Here is a 24,355-nt window from a genome sequence, read left to right as displayed (position 1 = left end):
GGGGCCGTGGGTACGGCGCGAGGCCTGGGCGGAGCCGCCTTTGCGTCACGCGGCGGCGCCGGAAGTCGGGGTGCCCAGGAGCCGGGAGGAGTACTTGGCTGCTTGCTGCCGGGGCGTGGGGGGATCCTGGCTGCCATGGTGTCAGACGGTGAGGGCCGTGCTGGGAGGGACCCCCCGACCCCGGGACTGGGCGGGCTCGGCCTGGCCAGGACCACCCAGGTGGAGCATTATGTCGGGGGCCGGGTGCAACGTGTTTGGTCTTTAGGGGAGTAGCAAAAGAATTCATTTATTCAGTAAATATTTCTGAACGGCGTCCTGTGTGCCAGGCGTTATTTCATGCGCTGCGCAATACGGCTGAGAACATGACAGACAAGGGCCCTCGGGGAGGGTACAGTCTAGCGGGCGAGGCAGACAGTAGGCAAGTAAATAAGAATAGCTTCGAAGGGTGACAAGAGGTGTGAAGACGTATACTGGATGGTCGAGGCGCATCTACTTCAGATAAGAGCTCCGGTACTGAAACGGAGTCTTGAATGACTATGCGAAGGCGCCGTGGCAAGTTGAGCCACTGCGTTACAGTGAGGTGGAAATGGGGAACTTGAGGGATAGAGAGGAGAGACTTTCATCCATACGTTAAACTACCAGTTGTAGAGCCTAATGTCTTAAGAAAAAAAAAGAGACCAGCGTGGTGGAAGCGAAATGAGCTAAAAGGATGAGATCAGAGAGCTAGGCAGATGCATGGCCCTTGTGGGCCAAGGTAAAGAGGTTGAGCTTTGTTTTTAAGTGTAATGTGAAGCCATTGTAGGGTCTCAAGCGAAGAGTTGGTACCATCTGATTTATAATTCAAAAACCTTTAAAAAATATTTATTTTTGAGAGAGAGACAGAGCATGAGTGGGGGAGGAGCAGAGAGAGAGAGACACACACACAGAATCCAAAGCAGGTTCCAGGCCCTGAGCTGTCCGCACAGAGCCCGACATGGGGCTCGAACCCAGGAACCGTGCGATCGTGACCTAAGCCGAAGTCGGACGCTTAACCGACTGAGCCCCCCGGGCGTCCCTGATTTATAATTTTGAAAGGTCACTTTGACTGCTGTGTGGAGAAGGGACCGTGGCAGCAAGAGTGGAAATAGATCATTTCAGAGGCTGTAACAACTGCCCATGCTTCCTTTATCTTTTTTTAAGATACCCCAGGGCTGTGAGAGAGGCAGGCCTGGCGTGGCCCAAAGAAGGAAAAATCACAGGGCAGTGCCGTGTGTATGGATACCCGTCTCTCCTGAAAGGCAGCACTTTGTCTTCGTCTCAGGCTTCGAGTGGTGGCAGGGAGTGACCTTGAGAATTGTGGGATGGGGCCTCATGGGGAATGAGGCCACAGGAGTGTGGGCTTACGGGTGGAGGCGTGTCTTTCACAGGAAGTCCTGTGAAAGACAGTTACTAAGTGCTGCTTCTGTGCTAGGCGTCTTTGTGCGTGTGGTTTGCATGTGTTATTTCACCCTAGGGTTAGCAAAAATCCTCATTCTGTAAGGAGTCCGGTCTGGCGGGCTAGATTTAGCAGAGCTGGCAACAGAGATCAGAAACACAACTAGCTGTAAAATGAGGCAGTGAGTTCTGAGTGTCGTTAAAAGAGGGTCAAAGCGGCCAGTGAGGCATTGAAAAGCTAGTCTTTAGAGTCCAGCAGACCTGTCTTCATAGCAGGGTGTTTCACTACTTGCCAGCGGGCCATGTGACTTCGCGCAAGTTACTTTCATTTGCAGAGCAGGAATGCCATAGTTCAGGTCGATTATCCCGATACAGGAGGTGGAACTGCAGGAAGAAGGTATGGGGGGCAGGAAAGGCGTTACTGCTTTTTGCTATTAAATGAGCATCCTGGGTTTTTCATAACGGCAAGGACTTACGGGTTTGTGTGTCTCTCACCTCGGTTAGAATTTAGACTCCTTGAGGGCTTGAACCCAGTATCCCCAGCACCTGACACTGGTATTTAGTGTCAGTGTTTGTTGAATGAATTCATGGTGTTGTTAGCCTGTCTAGTTGTGCCTAACTCTGGAGAGTAGCCTATTCCTAGTAAAATCTTTACTTAGCAATTGCTTTTCCCTCTTTGGTTTTCACCTTTTAAAAATTGGTTCCTGCCGTGCCTGGGTGGCTCAGTGGGTTAAGTGTCTGACCCTTGATCTCAGATCAGGTCTTGATCTCCGCGTTGTGAGTTCAAGCCCAGTGTTGGGCTCTGCCCTGGGCGTGGAGCCTAGTTAAAAAAAATTTTGGTTCCAAATCACAGTTGGCCTCGCTGCTAGTATATTTGATAGACTTGAGGCCAAACCGAGTCCAGTGTCTCCCTTCAACCCCTCCGTGCCTGAAATTCTACCACTGTTGCATATTAACTGGTTAATCGGTGCGTTCTGTCCTTGACCAGGCATTTAAAATGAATATTTGGGCTTCGTTTGTTAGGTATTTATTGGGCGTCTACCACATGTTAGGCGGTTGTGCTACAAGCAGAGGAGGAAGAGTCCCCCCCTCACGGAGCTTCCGTTCTAGTGCATCAAAGATGTAGGGGTGCAGAGAGCAGGCAAGAGCCTGCTAAGGGCCCACAGAGCTTTAGATTATTAAAAGAACATGGCCTTTTGTTAATTTCATGATTGTAGGTTGACACACATGTAAAGGCAAGTGGTGGTGCCTGGTGTGGGTTTAATTTACAAATTGGGAATGTTAGCTTTGCTCTGCTTCCATGAGGCTAACGTTTTTATTTTTTGTTAATATTTTCAGAAGATGAATTGAATCTTCTGGTTATCATAGTTGATACCAACCCAATTTGGTGGGGGAAACAAGGATTAAAGGAATCTCAGGTAAGATTGCTTGAGGAGACCTTTGGATAATTCTGGTTTAATTGAGTGTGTGTTTATATTGCTTTTTTTTTAAAAAAAAAAATCAGCTATAGTAAAGTCCTTTACATACCATAAAAGTCATCCATTCTAATGTACAATTCGATGCTTTTTTAGTAAAAATCACAATAAAATAGTGTAACCACCACCACACTTTCATTTTAGGCTATTTCTATCACTCCCAAAAAGTTCCCTCATGCCTGTTCACAGTCAATGCTTCTACCCCCTAGTTGCAGGCAGCCAGTGATCTGCTATCTGTCTCTATGTTGCCTTCTCTGGACATTTCGCGTATTCCATGCAATATGTAGGCCTTTTAAAAAAATCTATTTTGAAGTATTTTATTTTGAAACAATTACAGACTCATAAGAAATTGTTAAAAAAATGGTGCAGAGAGGCCCCGTCCACACTTGCTCCGGCTTCCTCCAGTGGTAACACCTCCTGTATCTCAAGTACAGGAGTGAAGCCAGGAAACTGACACCAGTATGCTCTTCAGACCTTATTCGGATCACAACAGATTCCCATCCATGCGTGTGTACGTGCGGTGCTATGCTGTCCCTGTCGCATGTATAGATTTGTGGAACTACCACCACAGTCAGGACGAGAGCTGTTTCATCACAGTGCTCCTTTTTTTTTATTTTTCCTTTTTTTGAATGTTTATTTTTGAAAGAGAGAGACAGAGTGTGAGCAGGGGAGAGGCAGAGAGAGAGGGAGACACAGAATCGGAAGCAGGTTCCAGACTCTGAGCTGTTAGCATAGAGCCTGATGTGGGGCTCGAACTTGTGAACTGTGATATGATATCATGACCTGATCTGAAGTAGGATGCTTAACCCACTGAGCCATCCGGGTGCCCCGTCACTTGTGTTCCTTTTATAGTTGCTACACCTGGGGCATCTGGGTCGTTCAGTTGGTTGAGTGTCCAACTCTTGCTTTCGGTTCAAGTCATGATCCCAGGGTCGTGGGATGGAGCCCGTGTTGGGCTCCACACTGGGAGTGGAGCCTGCTTGAGACTCTCTCTCTCTCTCTCTCTCTCTCTCTCTCTCTCTTTCTCTCTCTCTCTCTCTTTCTCTCCCCCTCCACCCATCTCCCCCAGTCATGCATTCTCTCTCTCTCTCTCTCAAATTAAAAAAAAAATAGTAATAATAATATAGTTGCTACACTTTAGACAGTCCTGGTCCCTAAACCCTAATAAATGCTGATCTAATCTGTTCTCCAGTGCTATAGTTCTGTTACGTAAATAGGTCATAAAGTGTGTAGCCTTTGAGGTTGGCTTTTTTCACTCAGCTGAATGCTCTTGGGGTGCCTGGCTGGCTCAGTCGGATAAGCGCCTGATGTCGGCTCAGGTCACGATCTTGGAGTTCATGAGTTTGAACCCTGCTGACAGCGCAGAGCCCGCTTTGGATCCTTCATCCGCTCCACCCCCCCACCCCCCCGTCTCTGCCCTACCCCACTCTCCACGCATGCGTGCTCTTTCTCTCAAAAATAAAATTAAACATTTAAAAACAAAACAGAATGCCCTTGATCCATCCAGGTTGTTCCATGTATCAAAGTTTGCCCTTTTTATTGCTGAGCGGTGTTCCGCGGACTGATAAGCCACAGCTCGTTTCGTCACTCACCTGGTAAAGCTTTGACATTTGGGTGGTTTTCTTCAGGTTTTGGTTACTACATAAAAAGCTGCTCTGAAGATTTGAATGGAGGTTTTTGGGTGGATGTCAGTTTTCATTTCTGTGGGATGAATGTCCAGGATCGCAGCTGCATGATGATCGCACGTTTGGTTGGATGAGAAACTGCTGTACCGTTTTCTAGAATGGCCGTACGCTCCCACCAGCAAGCGTGAGGGATCCCGTTTGTCCCTCTCCTCACCGGCGTTTGATGTGGTCGCTGTCTTTTATATTAGCCGTTGTAATGAGCGTGGAATGCCACCTTATCGTGGTCTTAATCGCATTTCCTTGATAGCTAGACATGTTGCACATCTTCTCGTAGGCTTATTTGCCACACAGATCGGCCTCCTCACGTGTCTTTTCATGTCGTTAGTCCATTTTCTCATTGGGGTGTTAGGGTTATTTTTAACTATTGAATTTCGAGATTTGAAAAACGTGTCCTAGATATAAGCCCTTTGTCAGATATCTTGCTGGCAAGTATTTTCTCCCAAGCTTCAGCTTGTCTTTTTATCCTCTTCTGGTGGCCTCTCACGGAGCAGAAAATTTTCAATTTTGATCAAGCCCGGTTTCTCGATATTTAAAAAATACAGCTTGTGCTTCTGGTGCTATAAGAATTCTCAGCCTTGCTCTAGGTCTTAAAGATTTTCTGCAGCGTTTTCTGTGAAACGTTCTACGTGTAAATGCATAAGCCAGGAGGGCCGGCTCAGTCCACAGAGCGTGCAGCTCATGATCTCCGGGTCGAGAGTTCGAGCCTCACGTTGTGGGGGGGAGGGGGCGGGGGTAGAGATTACTTAAAAATGAAATCCTAGAGAAAACGACCAAATAAATCCACAATCCACTTTGAATTATTTTTTTTGAACAAGCTGTGAAATTTAAGTCGAGCTTTCATTTTTTTGCCTCTGTGTAATCCATTTGCTCCGGCGCCAGATTTGAAAAGATTACCTTTTCCCCACTGAATGGCTTTTGCAGCCTCGTCAGAAATCACTTGGGTGATGGGTTTATTGGGTGACTTGGGTGTGGGTTTATTTCTGGGTGCTCTTTCTGTTCCTTTGCGCTCTCTGTCTCTCCCTCCACCGGTACCACAGAGTGTTGATTACGATAGCTAGATAGTAAGTCTTGGGCTCCAGCTGGCTGGTTCCTCCCGCTTTCTTCTTCTTTTTCAAAATTATTTTTTTCAACTATTCTAGTTCCTTTGCATTTCCATATAAATGAAAAGAAATGAATGTTTATATTATTTTTGACGGGGGTGGGGAGTGCAGAGAGAGACACAGACAGAGACAGAGAGACAGAGAATCGAAGCAGGCTCCAGGCTCCAAGGTGTCAGCACAGAGCCCGACGTGGGGCTCGAGCCCATGAACCACGAGATCATGACCTGAGCCAAAGTCAGACGCTCAACCGACTGAGCCGCCCAGGCGCCCCACCTTTGGCTGGTTTTGACACAAGAGTGATACTGGCTTCGTAAGATGAATTGGGAAGTCTTCTTTTCTGTTTTCTGGAACAGATTATTTTGAATTTGGTATCAATTCTTTATTTTTTTATTTTATTTTTTTTAATTAAAAAAGATTTTTTTAATGTTTATTTTTATTTATTAAAAAGATTTTTTTTTTAGGGGCGCCTGGGTGGCGCAGTCGGTTAAGCGTCCGACTTCAGCCAGGTCACGATCTCGCGGTCCGTGAGTTCGAGCCCCGCGTCAGGCTCTGGGCTGATGGCTCAGAGCCTGGAGCCTGTTTCTGATTCTGTGTCTCCCTCTCTCTCTGCCCCTCCCCCGTTCATGCTCTGTCTCTCTCTGTCCCAAAAATAAATAAAACACGTTGAAAAAAAAAAAAATTAAAAAAAAAAAAATTTTTTTTTAATGTTTATTTATTTTTGACAGTGAGAGACAGAGCATGAGCAGGGGAGGGTCAGAGAGAGAGCAGGAGACCCAGAATCAGAAGCAGGCTCCAGGCTTTGAGCTGTCAGCACAGAGCCCGATGTGGGGCTCGAACCCATGAACCGCGAGATCATGACCTGAGCCGAAGCCGGACGTTCAACCGACTGAGCCACCCAGGCGCCCCCAAAAATGTTTATTTTTGAGAGCAAGAGAGACAGAGTGCAAGCAGGGGAGGGGCAGAGAGAGAGAGGGAGACATAGAATCTGAAACAGGCTCCAGGCTCTGAGCTGTCAGCACAGAGCCTGACGCAGGCTCAGACTCGGGAAGAGAGGGATCATGACCTGAGCCAAAGTCAGACACTTAACTGACTGAGCCACCCAGGCACGCCAGGTGTCCATTCTTGAAATGCCAATGAAATCATCTGGGCCTGGAGTTTGCTTTTGGGGGAGGTTTTAAATTATGAATTAAATTTTTAATGGTTATTAAAGTTTTGAATGATGTTTTTCCTATCGGGTGAGTTTTGGTTATATGCACTATTTTGATTTTGTTTTCCACTTAATATAATATTTTTGAGGTTCATCCATGTCATAGTATGTATTGCTGGTTCCTTTTTATTACTGAATAGTATTTTATTGTGTGGCTATACCTCTTGTTCATCTGTTCATGAATGTTTGGATTGTTTCCACTTTTTGATTGTTAGGAATAATGCTCAAATAATTCTCAAACAAGTCTTTGTGGACATATGTTTGCATTTCTCTTGAGTAGCTAGATGCCTATGAGTTGAGTTGCTGGGTCATGTGGTGAGTTTAGTTTTAACTTTTTAAGATGCTGCCAGACTTAAAGAGTGGAGTGGGTACGCCGTTTTCGATTCCTTTGAGAGGTGTGTAAGAGTTGTAGTTTCTTCACATCCTTGCCAACACATGTCTTTTTTTAAATAATCATTCTAGTAAGTAAGTAGTGGTATCTCATTGGGGTTTTAATTTGCATTTCCTTCATGACTGTTATATATACAGATATAATGTATGTGTATTATGTATATAGTATATGCTTATTAGGCGTCATATTTTCTTTTTTTTTTAAGTTTATTTATTTATTTTGAGAGAGAAAGAGAGACTGTGAGCGGGGGAAGGGCAGAGAAGGGGCAGATAGAGAATCCCAAGCAGGCTCCATGGTGTCGGTGCAGAGCCTGACATGGGGCTCGATCTCACATACCATGAGATCATGACCTGAGCCGAGATCAAGAGTCAGACAATTGACAGACTGAGCCACCCTGGCGCCCCGTCATATTTTTTTAGTTGAAATGCATATTCAGTTATTACGCCCAATTTTAAAATTGGGCTGTTTGTTTTCTTATTACTGAATTGTAAGAATTCTTCATATATTCTGGATATAAGTCTTTTTCCAAGTATATGATTCACAAATATTTTCTCCGGATCTATGACTTTGTGACCTGTCTCTTCATTTTCTTAATGGTGTCTTTTTTAAAGTCAGCTTTATCCAGGGGCATCTGGCTGGCTTAGTTGGTAGAGCATGCAACTTGTGATCTTGGGGTCTTGAGTTCAAGCCCCACATTGGGCGTAGAGCACACTTAAAAAAAGTAAATAAAAAGAAAAATCAAAGTTAAAATCAGCTGTATTGAGATATAACTGACATGCAATGGATAGCATATATTTAAAGTGTTCAGTTTGATATGTTTTTGTATATGTATACATTCATGAAATTATCATCACAATCAAAATAATGAACATATAAATCTGTGACCCCCCCCCAGAAGTTTCATCATGTTCCTTTATCCTGCCTACTTCTCTCTGCTGGTCTTTGCCCCTGGGCAACCAGTCATCTGTTTTGTCATTATAGATTAGTTTGCATTTTCTGGATTTTTATATAAATGGAATCAAACAATATGTAGTGGGATTTCTTTTGGTCTCATTTCTTTACTCAGCATAATTATTTTGAGATCTGTCCAAGTTGTTACAGTAATGCATTCCTTTTTATTGTTGTTGAATAGTTTTCCATCGTATAGACCAGCACATCACTGCATGTTACCCTATTACGCCTCAAAAAACTTTTATTTTGAACTCTCATCAGTGGAATATGAGAATTCCTTTTTTTTTTTTTGTACCCAAATAAGATGTTCTCTTGCCTTGTTTTTGTTTTGTTTTGTTTTTAAATTTTTAAGCTTATTTATTTTGAGAGAGAGAGAGAGAGAGAGAGAGCACAAGCAGGGGAGGGGCAGAGAGAGGGAGAGAGAGAATCCCAAGCAGACTCTGCACTGTCAGTGTGGAGCCAGACATGGGGCTCAAACTCACAAACTGTGAGATCATGACCTTAGCCGAAACGAAGAGTCAGATGCTTAACCAGCTGAGCCACCCAGGTGCCCCCCTCTTCTTTCTTAAGTTTATTTATTTATTTTTGAGAGACGGGGGCTTGGCAGAGAGAGAGAGAGAGAGAGAGAGAGAGAGAGGAAATCCCAAGCATACTCTGTGCTGTCAGCATGGAGCTCAACGCAGGACTTGATCTCACAAAAGGTGAGATCACGACCAGGGCTGAAATCAAGAGGCAGACGCTTGACTGACTGAGTCACCCTGGCACTTCTCTCTTTCCTTGTCTTATCTTTTGCCCATAGGATGTACCATAAAAGTTATCTCAGTTTGCTTTTAGTATATTTGATGGCCCATTCTCTCTTGGGGCATTGCACATTTTCCTCTCTGGGTATTATTTTTTTTAATGATTTGTGGATACTCTTTATATTAGAAAGTTCACCTTTTGCTTGTCATATATTGCAGTTTTTTTTTCCAGTTTGTAATTTGCCTTTCACTTTTGTTTATAGTCACTTTTTTTTGCCATATAGAAATTTTAATAGGTCTGTTGTACTTTTTTTAAATAAAGTGGAATTTATCAGTGTTTTATTTGCTGCCTGAAGTATTTTTTCCTTTAAGAGAAACATGCTTTATTCCAGGATTATAAATATATGCACCTACATGTTTTAGTAATATTAGTGATTAAGAAAATGTAAGCTCGATGAAAGAAGGGATCTTTGCCTGGCATATCACAGGTGCTTAGCATACTTAGTGACTGAATGAATGGAAAACTTTTACAAATCACCAATTTAATCCGTATGTATATTAATCATCTGTTCTGCGTGGTGGTAGTTTTCTAGTAATTTTATCATAGAATGTGTAACATGTTTGCTTTCCTTAAATGTTGTACAGAAAATATTTGTGGAATAACGCACTGATGTAGAAATCATTTCAGATAAATAAAATTAGAGAACTAATTTTCAAGTGTTTTGGTTTATGGCTTTGGAGGAGGGGGTTCCTGAGCAAGTTTTCAGCAGTGAATAATTGTCTAAAATTTAAATGAAGTCTTTATCATTTCAAGACCTAACCTAGTTATTTGGGTAGCTGCTTTATCTTTTCTTATGGTTTCTATTTTTCAACAGTTTACTTTATCAAAATGCATAGATGCTGTGATGGTGCTGGGAAATTCTCATTTATTCATGAATCGTTCCAACAAACTTGCCGTGATAGCAAGCCACATTCAAGAAAGGTATGACTGTCGTGAGTACCTGTTCAGGGCTTCACACTTGTGAGATTTTGATGCCAGTCGGCATGTACTGTTCCTTTCCTGTAGTGCAAAAAAGATATTTTTCTATAGCGTTGAACAATACTGACAGCGTCAAGAATCAGTACGTGCACCTTTGAAAGGAATGAATGTCGGAAACCTCATTAGCTGACATCTGATAGAGTTGCATCATGTGCACAGGTAACTTACATGGAGTCAGCCATACTCTGTAGGCAAAGAACAGGGACGATTATCAAGTGGGGCAGGTCGCTCCTATCCTGTTGTCCTTGTGGGTCTGCTCCAGAGGGCAGGTGTGATTCCGCTTCCTCTCAGCCAGTCTTGACTCCTGCGTACTTCTCAGAGTGTAATATTTTACTGCTCCGGGTGTGATTCTGGTGTTTACAGATGAGGGTTTTTCTTGTTATGTAGGCTTTTAACCGAGGCCAACTGTCCCATCTGGTGCTCAGCAGAAGAAACAGTTAACTTAATTTTTCTTTTCTTTTCTTTTCTTTTCTTTTCTTTTCTTTTTCCTTTCCTTTCCTTTCCTTTTCTTCCTTTTCTTCCTTTTCTTTCCTTTTCTTTTCTTTCTGTCTCTTTCTATCTTTCTGTCTTTTTTAATGTTTATTTATTTAATTTCGAGAGAGGGAGGGCACAGGTAGGGGAGGGGCAGAGAGAGGGGGAGACACTGAATCCGAAGCAGGCTCCGGGCTCCGAGCGGTCGGCACTGAGCCCGATGTGGGGCTCGAACCCACAAACTATGAGATCATGACCTGAGCCAAAGTCAGATACTCAACTAACTGAGCCGTCCAGGCGCCCCAACAGTGACCTTTTCTAACACGAGTGTAGAACCTGGCTGCACGTGAGTCACGTCGGGACGGGTGTGTAGGTGTGGAGCTTCCCTGCAGACATGACCGTGTACACGGTACATATTTTCACTGTTAATTTTGACCATATTTACTCTGCGCGCATACACTGACCATAGAATCTGATTCTCTGGGCAAGACACAGTTCTTGTGTGTCTTAACTAGATGTCAGTCACATTGTGGGAGAAGTGACTCTCGTGTACCAGCCTGTTTCATATGAGGTGGGTGGTCCTCCGTCCTCGTTTCTCGGGGCTGCTCTCTCGGCTGTGTCGAAAGAGCCCGTGAGCCACCAAGTAAGTGCCCTCGCTCCCATGATCACCATGCAGTTTTCTCAAAATTGAATGTAAGAGGGGCGCCTGGGTGGCTCAGTCGGTTAAGCGTCCGACTTCGGCTCAGGTCACAATCTCGCGGTCCGTGAGTTCGAGCCCCGCGTCGGGCTCTGGGCTGATGGCTCAGAGCCTGGAGCCTGCTTCCGATTCTGTGTCTCCCTCTCTCTCTGCCCCTCCCCCGATCATGCTCTGTCTCTTTCTGTCTCAAAAATAAATAAACGTTAAAAAAAAATTAAAAAAAAAATTGAATGTAAGAGACCTCACTGATTTGGTTAAGATATCAAAAGAAAAACTATAAAAGGCACAGTGGTCAGTTGTTAGAAAAATCAAAGCTGTGTTTTACAGGATTACTATAAAAATCATGAAGCACTGGGAGGATCTTTTCAGGGGCCCTTGGACCAGATTTGTATTACGGGGGGTAGGTGAATACCCCTCAAATAGTAAACCAGCCCTAAGATAGAATTTGGTATGACTCTCCTCCCGACTGGCATCCGAGAAAGTCGGATGAGAACCACCTCGAAGCATGTCGAGAGACTGGGGCCGGCTTGATTTCCTCTCACTTTTGAGAAAACAGGGGGATCATTGAAACACTGTCCGGTGGTAGACTCGCGTTTGCCAATTATTATAGAATCTTGCGAGGCAGAATTGGCGTGGTTTTTGTTTGTTTTCTGTGCTGAATTTCATCTGGGTGTTTAGTGAGGACAGAGTCCTGGTGTAACTCGTGTTCCCCCCCCCCCCCCCCCCCCCCGTTTCAGTCGATTCTTATATCCTGGGAAGAATGGCAGACTTGGAGACTTCTTTGGAGACCCCGGCAACCCTCCTTCTGAATTCAGCCCCTCAGGGAGCAAAGACGGCAAATACGAGTTGTTCACAGCAGCGAATGACGTCATTGCTGAAGAAATTAAAGATCTCATGACCAAGAGTAATGGATTTCTTTGCCCATTATATTTTTGTACAATCGGCAGTTGAATGTGGAGGTCCTTGAGGCTCGCAGTCGAGAGACTTGGGGTTCCTGGGACTGTTTACTTGCGTTCTCTCTCTTTTCTTTTGTAAAATCATTTTCATCCAAGCCTGAGCCCCGGTTGCCTGACCTCGCCAGCCTCTCCCACTGTCCGCCAGCCTCTACTTCTTGAAACACACTCAGCGTCTAAGGATATCCTTTTGTCCTGTTTCTCCTCTTTTTAGGACCATTCTTCCATCTCTGACTTTTCCTTCATCTTGTCCCATAAAAAAATAGGTTTTTTAATTCTGCACATTATATTCTTCTTTTTTCTTCCTCTGTATGTTTTCATCCGCTCTTACCTTTAATTATCATTTCTATGTGAACATTTCCCAGTCTTGATCTTTAATGTAGCCTTTCTTCCAGCAGATGTCTCCACAGAGGGGTCCACAGTCTGGCTGACACACCCCAGACTGGGTTCATTATCTTTCCCTCCCAGTCACACCGCCATTTCCACCCCCAGTTTCTGCCACACCCCTTCACCTACGTTTCCAAATTCAAAGCGTTCATTTTTGACTCTTTACTGCTCACATTCACCATCTAGTCAGCCATGATATCCCATTAGTTTAGCCTTAGAAGTACCTCCAAAATCTGCCTCCCAATTCTCTGTCATCTGGCTCAACCCCAGCACCGTTGGCATTTTGGGCTGGATAATTCTCTGTTGTGGGAACTGCCCTGTGCTTTGGAGGATATTTAGCAGCATCCCTGGCCTAGACCCATTATATGCCATAACATCCCCCAGTTGTGATAACTAAATGTCTCAGACTTTGCCAAATATCCCCTATAGGGCACAGTTGCTCAGGTCGAGCACTGCTCCTCTGGATCATTGTAGTGGCTTCTGTTCACTGACTTCTGTCTGTCCCCATTCAGGTCTTTCCACTCATAGTTATCTTTCTGAAAATCAGAGCTGCTGTTTCCTGGCTTAAAGGCTGTTACTGGTTCCCTATTGCCCGTAGTCTGTGTTTTTTAAACCGTAGCCCGTGTCAGAATCACCTGGAAGGGAAAGGGAACTCTTTAGAGACAGGAAGTAGGTTCGTGGTTTCCTGGGGCCGGGGCAGCACCATGCGATTGGGACCGGCCCAAGGGATCTTTTGGGGTAAAAGGAAATGTTCTGAAATTGGGTTGTGGTAATTGTGTACAACTCTCTAAATTTACTAAAAACCACTGAATTGTTTTCTTAAAAGGAGTGAATTTTATGATCTGTCAGTTATACCCCAGTAAAGCTGGTAAAAGTCTCCTGGGGGCTTGTTAAAACAAAATGCTGGGTCCCACCCTGCAGTTTGTGATTCTGTGGGTCGAGGGTGGTCCCAAGAATTTGTGTGTCTGTTAAGTTCCTGGGTGATGCTCCTATACCTGGTTCCAGAATCACACTTCAAGAACCACTGGCCTCCAGGGTAAAGTCTCAACTTTTCAGTATGGTGTTCAAGACAGGATTCCTGGTCTGACCTCACCCACGGGCGGGGGTATCAGTGCTCCAGGACCAGCTGCAGGCCAGATGTCCGTCTGGGATCTCCACCCTCTTGAGCTGCTTAACTCTTCACTCAAGGCGTCAAATAAGTTGCCAGCATCGTCCCTGCTTGCCACAGCTAGAGGGCTTGCTCGACCCGCTATCCACAAGCCAGGCAGCTCTCCAAGGGCGGGAGGCAGAGGGGTGATGGGACAGAGGAGAGAGAGACTCAGATCAGGTGCTGTACATGACCTTTCGTACCTTTTAGGTCATAACAAACCTGAACCTTTCCAGATAACCCCAGGGTGTTTCCTATTTATTTTTTATTGTGGTAGAATACACATAACATAAAATTTACTCTTTAGCCATTTAAAAATGTACGGTGCGGTGACATTAAGTACATTTACATGGTGTACGAACATCACCACTGTCCATTCCCAGAACTTATCCCAAACTGAGACTTTGTATCCCCTCAGAATATTTTAAATTGAGAAAATGTTAAAAAATTGCTTATTTAAGCAATACTGAGAACAGATCTCTCTCTGTGTTTTTAAACCTGATTTGGACATGTTGTCTGGTTTTATTCACGATGAATGCTTTGGTTTGAAAATTATTTTAGTCCAAGAAAATGCCCAGTAATTGACTTTTTAACTTTATTATTATTTGCAGGTGACATAAAGGGTCAACATACGGAAACTCTGCTGGCGGGATCCCTCGCCAAAGCTCTTTGCTGTATCCTTGGTGTTTTAGTCGTTCAGAAGGTGTCTTGTGCATGAAACATACCTTTCTTGTGATAATTTTGAGAACCTTGGGTGTCCATATTAGTGAAAGGCTTGAGTATTCTAAAGTGGTGGGTAATCAAAAAATAGTTTATCTTGGCTTTAGAACATTTTTAAAATAAGCTGTACAAACTTGAAATGTAAAAAAAAGAAAACTCTTATTTTCTCTAGTATGTCCTGCTCCCAGCAGATTCTTGGGGGTGCTTGTATCTTGCAGCCTGGGGTGGGTGTGTTTGTTTCTTCTGCCTTCTGCAAATTAGTAACAGTGTGTTTGATTATAGGAGCCATTTACTGATCCTGAAGCTTAATTCGTGAGCGGGTTTTTCCACAGGCCCACAGGTTATTTGAACTTAGCGTAGAGTGAACACCTTCCTGAGCGTTTTGATGTTGTCTGTGTTTGTGTGATGTTCTCCTAGTCTTGTGTAATTTGATTTCTTTGTTTGGGAGAGTATTGAGAGATTCCTCTGTCCTGGGCTTTGGGGGTGCCTCTCATCTGTGTGTGGTTTTCACATTCCTTACCTTATCTGGCTTATTGACTTACTGGTGGTCCCAGTATATTCACATGGACAATCACAGAAGGATCATATCCTGGTAATTTTAATATTCTGGGACAAAGATCATGTTTTGGTCAGGTTACAAAGCCCAGTTAATTGCGGTTGGTAATTGGAAACCCCCAATCCCTCTTGTGTGTTTATTAACGTGGGAAGTGGAGCATTTCTTTTTTCAGCTAAGTGGATGCTGGATTGATTTAAAATTTGAGGTTATTTTCCTGTTTACTATAAATATCTATGAAATCAAATAATATTTTAAAATTCCTTAATGCTAAAAAAATAAGATATTCATAGAATGAACAAGGAGGTTAAAGGTAGGAGTCTATGGTTTTTTGTGAGGCCTGTAATCCTTATCTTACTGCTATAATTTTGGTGGACTGTTTAAAAAAATTGGTTGGAAAACCTTATAATACGTTTAATAAGATTCAGTTAAATTGTAATCTGTTTTTATCTTTTTATAGATAATCAAGAAATGAAATCGAGGATTTTGGTAAGATTAAGAAAAAATCAGTACTGTGTTTATATACCAATGGCAGCCTATTAGAAAGCATAACGGGAAGTAAGACCCATTTATCTATTTATTTTTTTAGTTTTCTTATTTTGAGAGAGAGAGCAAAGGGGGGGGCAGAGAAAGAGGAAGAGAGAGAATCCCAAGTAGGCTCCACGCTATTAGTGCTGAGCCCTGCACATGACTGTGAGATCATGACCTGAGCCGAAATCAAGAGCTAGACAGACATTTAACCAACTGAGCCAGCCAGGTGCCCCAAGACCCATTTATAATAAATATTGAATATCCAGAATAAATCAACAATGTGTAAAACTGATTATGATGAAAAACTAAAACTCTGAGAGACATGAGAGAATTGAATGGAGAGCCAAATTTTACTCTTGGATGTCAATTTTTCCAAAGTTAAACTATAAATTTAATGCATTCTCAGAATATTAATGAGGTTTTTTTAATTTTTCATGGCAGAGTGGGGGGAATTAAATTCAAGAGTAAGGGGTCCCTGGCTGGCTCAGTTGGTAGAGTGTGTGACTCTTGATCTTGGCTTGTCAGTTTGAGCCCCACATTGAATGTAGAGATTACTTAAAAATAAAATCTTAAAAAAAAAAAAAAAAAAGAAAAATTCAACAGTTTATCTGGAAAAATAAATCAATGAGAATAGACAAATGCTTTCTGAAAGAGAATAATAAGCAGGAACTTGCCCTGTCAGGCATTAAAGCACATGGCAAACCTGTAGTAACACTGTGATTCTGGCACAGTAGTAGACACAGGGTAAATGGAAAAGACTGGAATCCAGAGAAAAACCAGGTCAATGGAGTTCTTTGACTTGTGGAAAGGAAGCCCTTAAGTTTGTGGCAAGAAAATGAATTATTCAGTTGAAGGTAATGGGCCAATTGGTTGGCCATTTGGGGGAAAACCCACCTAGAGCTCATGCCCACATCTAAATCTTGTAAATCAAATCAAATCTAGTAAATCAAACATTTCACTGTAAAAATTCAAGTCATAAAAGCACTGGAAGAAAATACCTATTTATATGCATCTTGGATAGGGAAGGACCTTGCTGAGCATGATGTGAAACTTTAAAGAAAACCTGAAGACCTCAAAAAAAATAAGCCCCCAAAACAAGAAGGAAAGGAAAACTATTAGGAAAAGTATTTTCAGCATAGCTGCCTAAGAGAGGATTAATGTCATGGTTCTAAAAATGAAAAAGGGCTCTAAACTAAGTTTTAAAAGTTAAGGTTTACTGTAAAGAAACGGGTAGACGATATGAGCAATCTGCAGAAGAAGGAATGTGGATGGCCAGTTAGCGCTTGAGAAGTCGTCCAGCCTTCCTAGTAAGCGCAGAAGTATAAACGTCCAGTAACGGGGTTTTCGTTGTTTCCTTCTTGCTCAGCACAAATGGGCAGTTCCCAGGGATGATGGGAGTGTTGGCGATTGGTTATTCTCTTGAATTGCAATGGAGGGTAAATTGGTACAACTGTTTTGGAGGAAAGTTTGGTAACCTCTGTCAAGATTTAATGTGCATATACTTTAGCAATCTCCCTGATTACTTTTGGAGCTAGTCGGGGTCGTGTAAAGTGTGTATGTGGGTGCTCATGAGAGCACTGTTTAAAACTCAGGATTGGAAACTGCTTCAGTGTCCTCTGTAGATATTTGGTTAGAGAGCAGAAATCTATGAAGTCAGCACGAAGGAGGATGTACATGCAAATTCATTGATACAAGATTTCCTCCCCAGGTACTGTGGAATCAAAATGCAGATTGCAGGGGGTGCCTGCATGGTAGAGCATGTGACTCTTTTTTTTTTTTTTTTTTTTTAATGTTTATTTATTTTTGAGAGAGAGAGACAGAATGTGAGCAGGCGAGGGTCAGAGAGAGAGAGGGAGACACAGAATCGGAAGCAGGCTCCAGGCTCTGAGCTGTTAGCACAGAGCCCGACACGGGACTCGAACCCACGAGCTGTGAGATCATGACCCGAGCCGAAGTTGGACACTTAACCGACTGAGCCACCCAGGGGCCCCGAGCACGTAACTCTTGATCTTGGGGTCGTGGGTTTGAGCCCCACATTGGGTATAGAGTTTGTTTTTTAAAAAAACAGCAGTTTCCTGAACACTAGGTGATCATCCTGGGGTGTGTGTGTGTGTGTGTGTGTGTGTGTGTGTGTGTGTATTTTGGGTGTGAGTGTATATATGTGCCCCAACAGGTGCTCTCTAGAAACTATCAAACAAGGATCCTCTCTTGAGCGGTAGGGTCTGGGGGAAATTGCTGCAGTCATCTTTATGCTATAGATAGTATGTAATAATGGTAACGAGGCAGATGAATTCTAATTCAGAGAACTCGGCTGTGCCCGCAAGGTATTCACGTGGATATGATTTCCAGGTGATTAAGGCTGCGGAAGACAGCGCACTGCAGTACATGAACTTCATGAATGTCATTTTCGCAGCACAGAAGCAGGTGAATTGGGAGTATTTTTTCTTTGCAATATTTATTTAAATTCCAGTTAGTTCCCATACAGTGTAATACTAGTTTCGGGGGTACAGTCTAGGGATTCAGCACTCACATGACACCCTGTGCTCATCACCTGTTTCTCTCCCCCCCCCTCACTCCTCCCCCCCCTCCCACCCTAACCATTAGTTCTCTGTAGTTAAGAGTCTGTTTCTTAGTTTGCCTGCCTTTCTCTCTTTCCCCCTCCCCCCGCTAGAGAGAGCATTCTTTTTAAAGAATATTTGTTTCCTTATGAAGGAATTAATTTTATTTTTTGAATGACCTACATAGAAAGGTAGTCTGACTAACTGGCCTCATCAGTGGATTAGGAATCTGGAATTCATATTTTGTACTAGTCGTTTCTTTGTTTTGGGTCCTGGAGCCCATGAGAATCCGAGGGGTCCCCAGAAAAAGGTACTCTGAAACCCAGTTTTGCATTTAGTTTCATGGAATTCGTGGAACCCTTGTCTAGCCCATCCTTGGACCCATCTTTGGGCCTCAGGCTAAGAATCCCTACTTTGCAATTCACACCATACCTTGCCTCAGTTTCTCTATCTGTTTGCGTGGGGAGGTCTTAGAAAGATTTGATATTTTTACCTGGCAAATATTTGAGTGAATTGTCACTAATTCAAATGAATTATCACTAAGACATTTTCTTCTTTGACATGTTAAGAAAAACTTTCTTAAAGCTTCACTTTTAAGCCCCACATGCTCCCATGTCCATGCCTACTATTCTCCATGTTGGAGCAGCCGCATGCTGTAGTGAAAGACCCTGGGCTTTGGGGACAGGCAGACTGGAGGGGGCGGGTGACAGCACTGCCTTCTATCGGCTCTGTGACCACGGCCTGGCCAGGGCCTGGGTGCTTCAGCAGCAGATGCGCAGTATCTACCTTGTAGAGTTATCCTGTGGATCACATAAGGCATTTTGAGAGCAGTGTAGCACACAGTAGTTACCCGGTGTAAGCTAGTCATTCTTATTCCTCTTATAATGTGTCCGGAATGTTCGTTTCAGAATATTTTGATCGATGCCTGTGTTTTAGACTCGGATTCAGGACTCCTCCAACAGGTACGTGTTCAAGGAAAGCGCGGTGGGGGTGGTCCAGGGAGCATGGTGTGCTCTCTTGATTTCTTGGGAATGCTTCTCACCGGCCTGCACCCGGTTGTAGGATTAGCCTGTGTGCTGCTGCAGCTTGGGGCACTCGCATCTCCTGGTCCTTGTTTTAGTTTATTTTTCTTACTGAAAGTATAGTTGACACGCGGCGTCACAGCAGTTTCAGGTGAATGGCTCTCTGGTTCCTTTAAAATGTTTGTTTATGCTCCACACAGTGACTTTGATTGGTTCTGTGAAAGTGACTCACACATTGAAATGAAGTCCAACGACACAGGAAAGTATTTTTTAAAGGGGAAAAAAAAAATCCCTTCAAATCCTGTCGTCTTCAAATTACCGTTGTTAATCTTAGGCGAACAGCATGACAGATCTCTCTCTACACAAGGTATAGGTGGAAGAATGATCACCAAGTAGAGCATTTTATAAAGACTGGATCATAACTCCACATCTGTGCTGTCCTACGTGATAGTTACATGGCTGTTGAGCTCTTGAAATGAGTCTGGTCTGAATCGAGATGTGCCGTTAAGTGCAAGATAAACAGTGAATTTCATAGTGTGAAGAACAGAATGTAAAGATTTCTGTATTGATTACATGTTAAAACGATAATACTCTGAATACACTGAATTAAATAAAATTATTAAAATTAATTTTATCTGTTTTTTTCCCCTTTTTTATGCGGCTAGAAAATGTTAAATTTCACATTATTGCCCACATTATATTTCTGTTGGATGGCACTGTTGGATGTTGCTTTTTAATCAAACGTGTGGAAAAGAGGTTTAATTAAATCAAAAAGGGGGGGAAGAAGACTAAAGATACTGCTGAACTTCAGATAAATGTTTTTTGACCACAAGAAATATTATTTCCTAAAAGATCAGTTAAAAGCACAAAACTGGAAAACGCGGAGTTTAGGTTACTACTGAGGATGCGGAGTACGAGATACAGTTGGAAAGTACACTAGAGTCAGAGGTTCTGGAACGATCTTATTTCTTAAACTTGGTGGTAGGTACATGGTGTTCGTTGTATCAAAACCATACTTCCATGTTATGTATGTATAGTCTTGTGCGTATGGTTATATCTCAGAATTAAAAAACCAAAAAGGTTGAGTACGTGTTTTAACTGCACATTTCAGCCTACACAGCGTCTGCTAACTCCTAGAAGATCTTGCCTGTGCCATGAATTTAGATACCAGCTCTGTGGGACGCCTGGGGGGCTCAGTCAGTTAAATGTCCTACTTCAGCTCAGGTCACGATCTGGAGGTTTGTGGGTTCGAGTCCCGCGTCGGGCTCTGTGCTGACAGCTTGGGGCCTGGAGCCTGTTTCGGATTGTGTGTCTCCCCCTCTCTCTCTCTACCCCTCCTCTGCTCACGCTCTGTTTCTCTCTCTCTCTCTCTCTCCTCTCTCTCTCTCTCTCTCTCTCTCCCTCTCCCTCTCCCTCTCCCTCTCCCTCTCCCTCTCCCTCTCCCTCTCCCTCTCTCCCTCTCCCTCTCCCTCTCCCTCTCCCTCCCTCCCTCCTTCTCTCTCCCTCTCAAAAATGAATAAACATTAAAAAAAATAAATAAAAGGAAAAAATCCCAGCTCTGCCTCCCTGGCCCTCACATTTATATGTGTGGGTCAGACACAGGCTCTGTGGGTTCCAGACTTGAGTATTCAGCTGTATATGCGCATCTCCCCCTGGACCGCCAGCAGCATGTCAGGTTTCACATGTCAAAATCAGAACTTGAGGTTTTCATGCTGCCTCCCAGGGGCATCCCCATCTCAGCAACTGGCAGCTCAGACCGTCAGCGCCTCAGGCCACAATTCTGACTCTAACTTGTTTCTTCTCTTCTTCTCCTTTCCTACCCTTGCAAATCTTGTCGGTTTGATCTTTGAAATAGTCTCTGAATCCCACCGTGTGTCTTCCGCTTCACTGCTACCACTCAAGCGGAAGCTGGTAAGATCTGTTGACTGGCCTCTGTTTCCTTGCTGACGCCCACCCAAGTGGGTTCTCAGCACAGCGGTCAGAACGAAGCTTTCAAATCAGATCTTGACACCCACCTGCTCAAAACCCTCCCGTGGCATCCCAGCGGGATGGACGAAAACCCAGAGTCTTCCCGTGGCCATCTGTACTCCCTACGCGATACGGTTTCCGGGTATCTTTTTGTCCGCGTGGCGTCTCCCACTTCGCTCCAGCCACACCGGGCTCCTTGCTGTTGCTTTCAAACCACGGGCCCGCTGCAGCCTGAGGCTGTCTGCACTTGCTGTTTCCTCTGCCTCTGAGGCTTTTCCTCATTTGAGTCACCTCCTCAGAGAAGCCTTCCCTGGCTGTCTAGTGTCACTCCCCGTCCCCTTACCCAGCTTCATTTTTCTTCGTAGAAATGATAACTTGTGACGTTATTTCTGCGTTTACTTACCTGGTTGACTCTTCTGTCTTCCCCCGTTTGAACCCAAGCGTCCGTCAACAGATGAATGGGGTTAAGCAAATTGTGGTATAACCATACAATAGAATAGCATTTGGTCATGGAAAGGAATGAAGTGCTGATAACGTGCCACAACGCGGATGAACCTTGAAAACACGATGCTAAGGAAAGGACCCATGTTGCCTAAGTCCGTTGATCCGAAGTGTCCAGAATAGGCAGATCCATAGAGCTAGAGAGTGGACTAGTGGTAGCCCAGGACTAGAGGAAGGGGGTGGGAGTGACTGCTAACAGGTTTGGGGTTTCTTTTCGGAGTGAGGAAATGTTCCGGATCTAGATAGTGGTGACAGTTGCGTAACGCTGAATACAGTAAAAAGTAGTGAATTACACACTTTAAAAGGCTGAATTTTATGGCCTATGAAGTATCTCAAAGCTGTTGCTAAAAAATATAATGAAAACGAGTAAACATGGCAGGAATAAAGATTTTATCAGTAGCCAACACAGGAGAAAGGGCATATACTGTGCTACACTGAGGTCTTCAAAGGGCGAAAGAGTGGGGCGCCTGGGCGGGGGATAAGATAGCTGGAAACCTGGAGAGGTAGCGGGAAGCCTGTGGTCCTCCCTCACCCTGGGAGAACATTCCCTTTTGATTTGCTCAGTCATATCCTCCTTTGGAGACCTGACCTGGTGACAATTCCATCCCTCTAGAGAAAAGCTTAAGCACGTGCCAGTTCGGCAGAGAGCCCTTTGTATGTCTTGCAGGCCTGTGACATCACAGGGGGACTGTACTTGAAGGTGCCTCAGATGCCCTCCCTCCTGCAGTATTTACTGGTAAGGAGCCTGACACCTGGAGTCCGAGGGACAGACCCCGTTTCCGGGGGAATGAATGGGAGCAAGGTGGCTGAGGCCAGTAATTGGAAGAAGAAGGAGCAAATGGTGGCCCCGGGGGTTTGGAACCTACAAGGGTGCACGCACTTCAGGTGGTCTCTGGAGGCGGCTGTGTGCAGAAGGTTGTAGGACTGTTTGCAGAACAGTCGCTGGGTCGCTGGGAGATGGATAAAAATGCATTTCTTGATAGACTTTTAAGGAAGATCCTAATTTATTCTCCTTAGTGTTCACTGGCTAATATTTGATATTTATATCCTGACTTCTGGTTACTTTTCCCCCATGTTCTAAATAAAATTATCTTCCTTGCCTTCCCGCCCCCCCCCCCCCCCCAGTGGGTTTTTCTTCCCGATCAAGATCAAAGATCTCAGTTAATCCTCCCACCCCCGATTCACGTGGACTACCGGGCTGCTTGCTTCTGTCATCGAAATCTTATTGAAATTGGCTATGTCTGTTCTGTGTGCTTGTCAAGTAAGTTCAAGCACAGGGTTGTCCTTTTGTGTGTTGTGCGGGGGTGGGGGGGTGGTCAGAAAATAACTGTGGTTTTTTCCAACATCCTGTTTATTTTGTTTGTTCAATTTACAGTATTCTGCAATTTCAGTCCTATCTGCACCACCTGCGAGTAAGTATCCCCCGGCAGGCTGTGTGGCTGGCTCACACTGGAAAAGTCTAGAGCACTGAAGAGTGTGGTCCTCTGTGTCATTTCAGGACAGCCTTTAAGATTTCGCTGCCTCCGGTGCTGAAGGCCAAGAAAAAGAAACTGAAAGCATCAGCATGATCGTAAGATCCACCCGCCCCCACACTCTGCCCATCTTTTCGAGCCTATGAATAGAAATTGTATGGCAGAGTCTGTGTTGGGAAGGCCCCGAAAAAATACAGCATGTGTAGGATAATTTTTACTGACATTTCTTGCAGGAAAGATTTCTAAACCATTATCCTCGTCCTGTGCTTTTGGGAGACTGCTTTTTTCGAGGGAGTCATTCTATGCAATGTACCCCAAATCGTTTCTGACTGGTTTTTGGCCACAAAGGGAGAAGAGAAGAAAGCACAAATCAGTTAGTGACTTTTTTTTTTTTTTTTTTTTTTTAAATGAGGTGCTCATTTGTCAGTCAGCCCGTCCTGACTGATCACAGGCTTGGGACTCTGTTACCCGTGACTAGGTTCTTACTGTGAATGCACGACCCGTGACATTTGAGTGCAGTTTTGGAGAAAGCCACCGTGCGGTGATGGCATTATTCAACATAGACCATCCTCCTTGATGCCGCAGCTGACTTTTACAGTGGTCATGTAAATAAACTCCCGAGCGTCGGAATTCAGATTAGCTGCACATACAGATGTGTTTTCTTTTCTCTGACATCATTCCGTGTCTGGACACAGTCATCCAAATAGTAACAGTTTGTCACCGAATAAGTAAGTGCAAAGTCCGATCTTGAGTGAGTGAGGAGAGTGGGTTCAGGACTCTGGCGGCAGCTCTTTCTTCAGAGATAGTTGTGTGAGAGCTGATTTGTGAAAGCCGGTGTCCGGGCTCAGAGGGGGACTCTCTTGGGGAGAATGGATTTTTTTTACGGTTCAGTGTGGTCCCCCAGATAGAATTCTTTCCTTTTGTAATGAGGGGAAAAAAAAAAAAAAAAAAGCAATAATGTTGGAGAACTGTTCCCTAGAAGCTTTGGGTTTACTACTGACAAATGCTAAAGGTTCAGAAGAAACATTATTTGTAATTTCACTGAGAAAAAAAACCCTATTTTTTTTATGTGAACTTGAAGTTATTAGCAGTCCTTTCAAATTCCAGTACAATGTAAGAAGGGCTTTCAGGAATGGTGGCTGGTTTGATTTGTTTTTAAAAGTATATTGACGGGGCGCCTGGGTGGCGCAGTCGGTTAAGCGTCCGACTTCAGCCAGGTCACGATCTCACGGTCCGTGAGTTCGAGCCCCGCGTCGGGCTCTGGGCTGATGGCTCGGAGCCTGGAGCCTGTTTCCAATTCTGTGTCTCCCTCTCTCTCTGTCCCTCCCCCGTTCATGCTCTGTCTCTCTCTGTCCCAAAAATAAATAAAAAACG

General features: G+C 44.1%; 1 protein-coding gene across 3 annotated transcripts; it reads left to right on the top strand.

Moving 5' to 3' along the window:
• The first annotated feature begins 36 nt into the window (after positions 1-36).
• Positions 37-24,152, top strand: GTF2H3 (general transcription factor IIH subunit 3). 3 transcript variants are annotated; one of them, XM_060612097.3, is made up of 13 exons: positions 37-148; positions 2,752-2,831; positions 9,838-9,944; positions 11,907-12,073; positions 14,268-14,330; positions 15,213-15,242; positions 15,390-15,418; positions 17,810-17,884; positions 18,927-18,980; positions 22,177-22,245; positions 22,635-22,770; positions 22,885-22,921; positions 23,008-24,152. In XM_060612097.3, exons 1-13 carry the CDS (start codon positions 136-138, stop codon positions 23,075-23,077), a joined length of 930 nt encoding a protein of 309 aa, XP_060468080.1. In that variant the 5' UTR covers positions 37-135; the 3' UTR covers positions 23,078-24,152. The 3 variants fall into 3 exon arrangements, with proteins under 3 accessions (XP_060468080.1, XP_078292033.1, XP_060468082.1); XM_060612099.3 differs by having other exon boundaries at positions 127-219; XM_078435907.2 differs by lacking the exons at positions 9,838-9,944; positions 11,907-12,073 and having other exon boundaries at positions 118-219.
• The last annotated feature ends 203 nt before the right edge of the window (positions 24,153-24,355 follow it).

Source organism: Panthera onca, chromosome D3 (assembly GCF_046562875.1).
Source record: "Panthera onca isolate mPanOnc1 chromosome D3, mPanOnc1 haplotype 2, whole genome shotgun sequence".
NCBI lineage: Eukaryota > Metazoa > Chordata > Mammalia > Carnivora > Felidae > Panthera > Panthera onca.
This window is presented reverse-complemented; position numbering and strand designations above follow the sequence as displayed.

Coding starts and splice junctions, on each gene's coding strand:
- GTF2H3 (XM_060612097.3), top strand. Junction 2,832..9,837: donor AAGGATTAAAGGAATCTCAG/GTAAGATTGCTT, acceptor ATTTTTCAACAG/TTTACTTTATCAAAATGCAT. Junction 22,246..22,634: donor CCCTCCTGCAGTATTTACTG/GTAAGGAGCCTG, acceptor CCCCCCCCCCAG/TGGGTTTTTCTTCCCGATCA.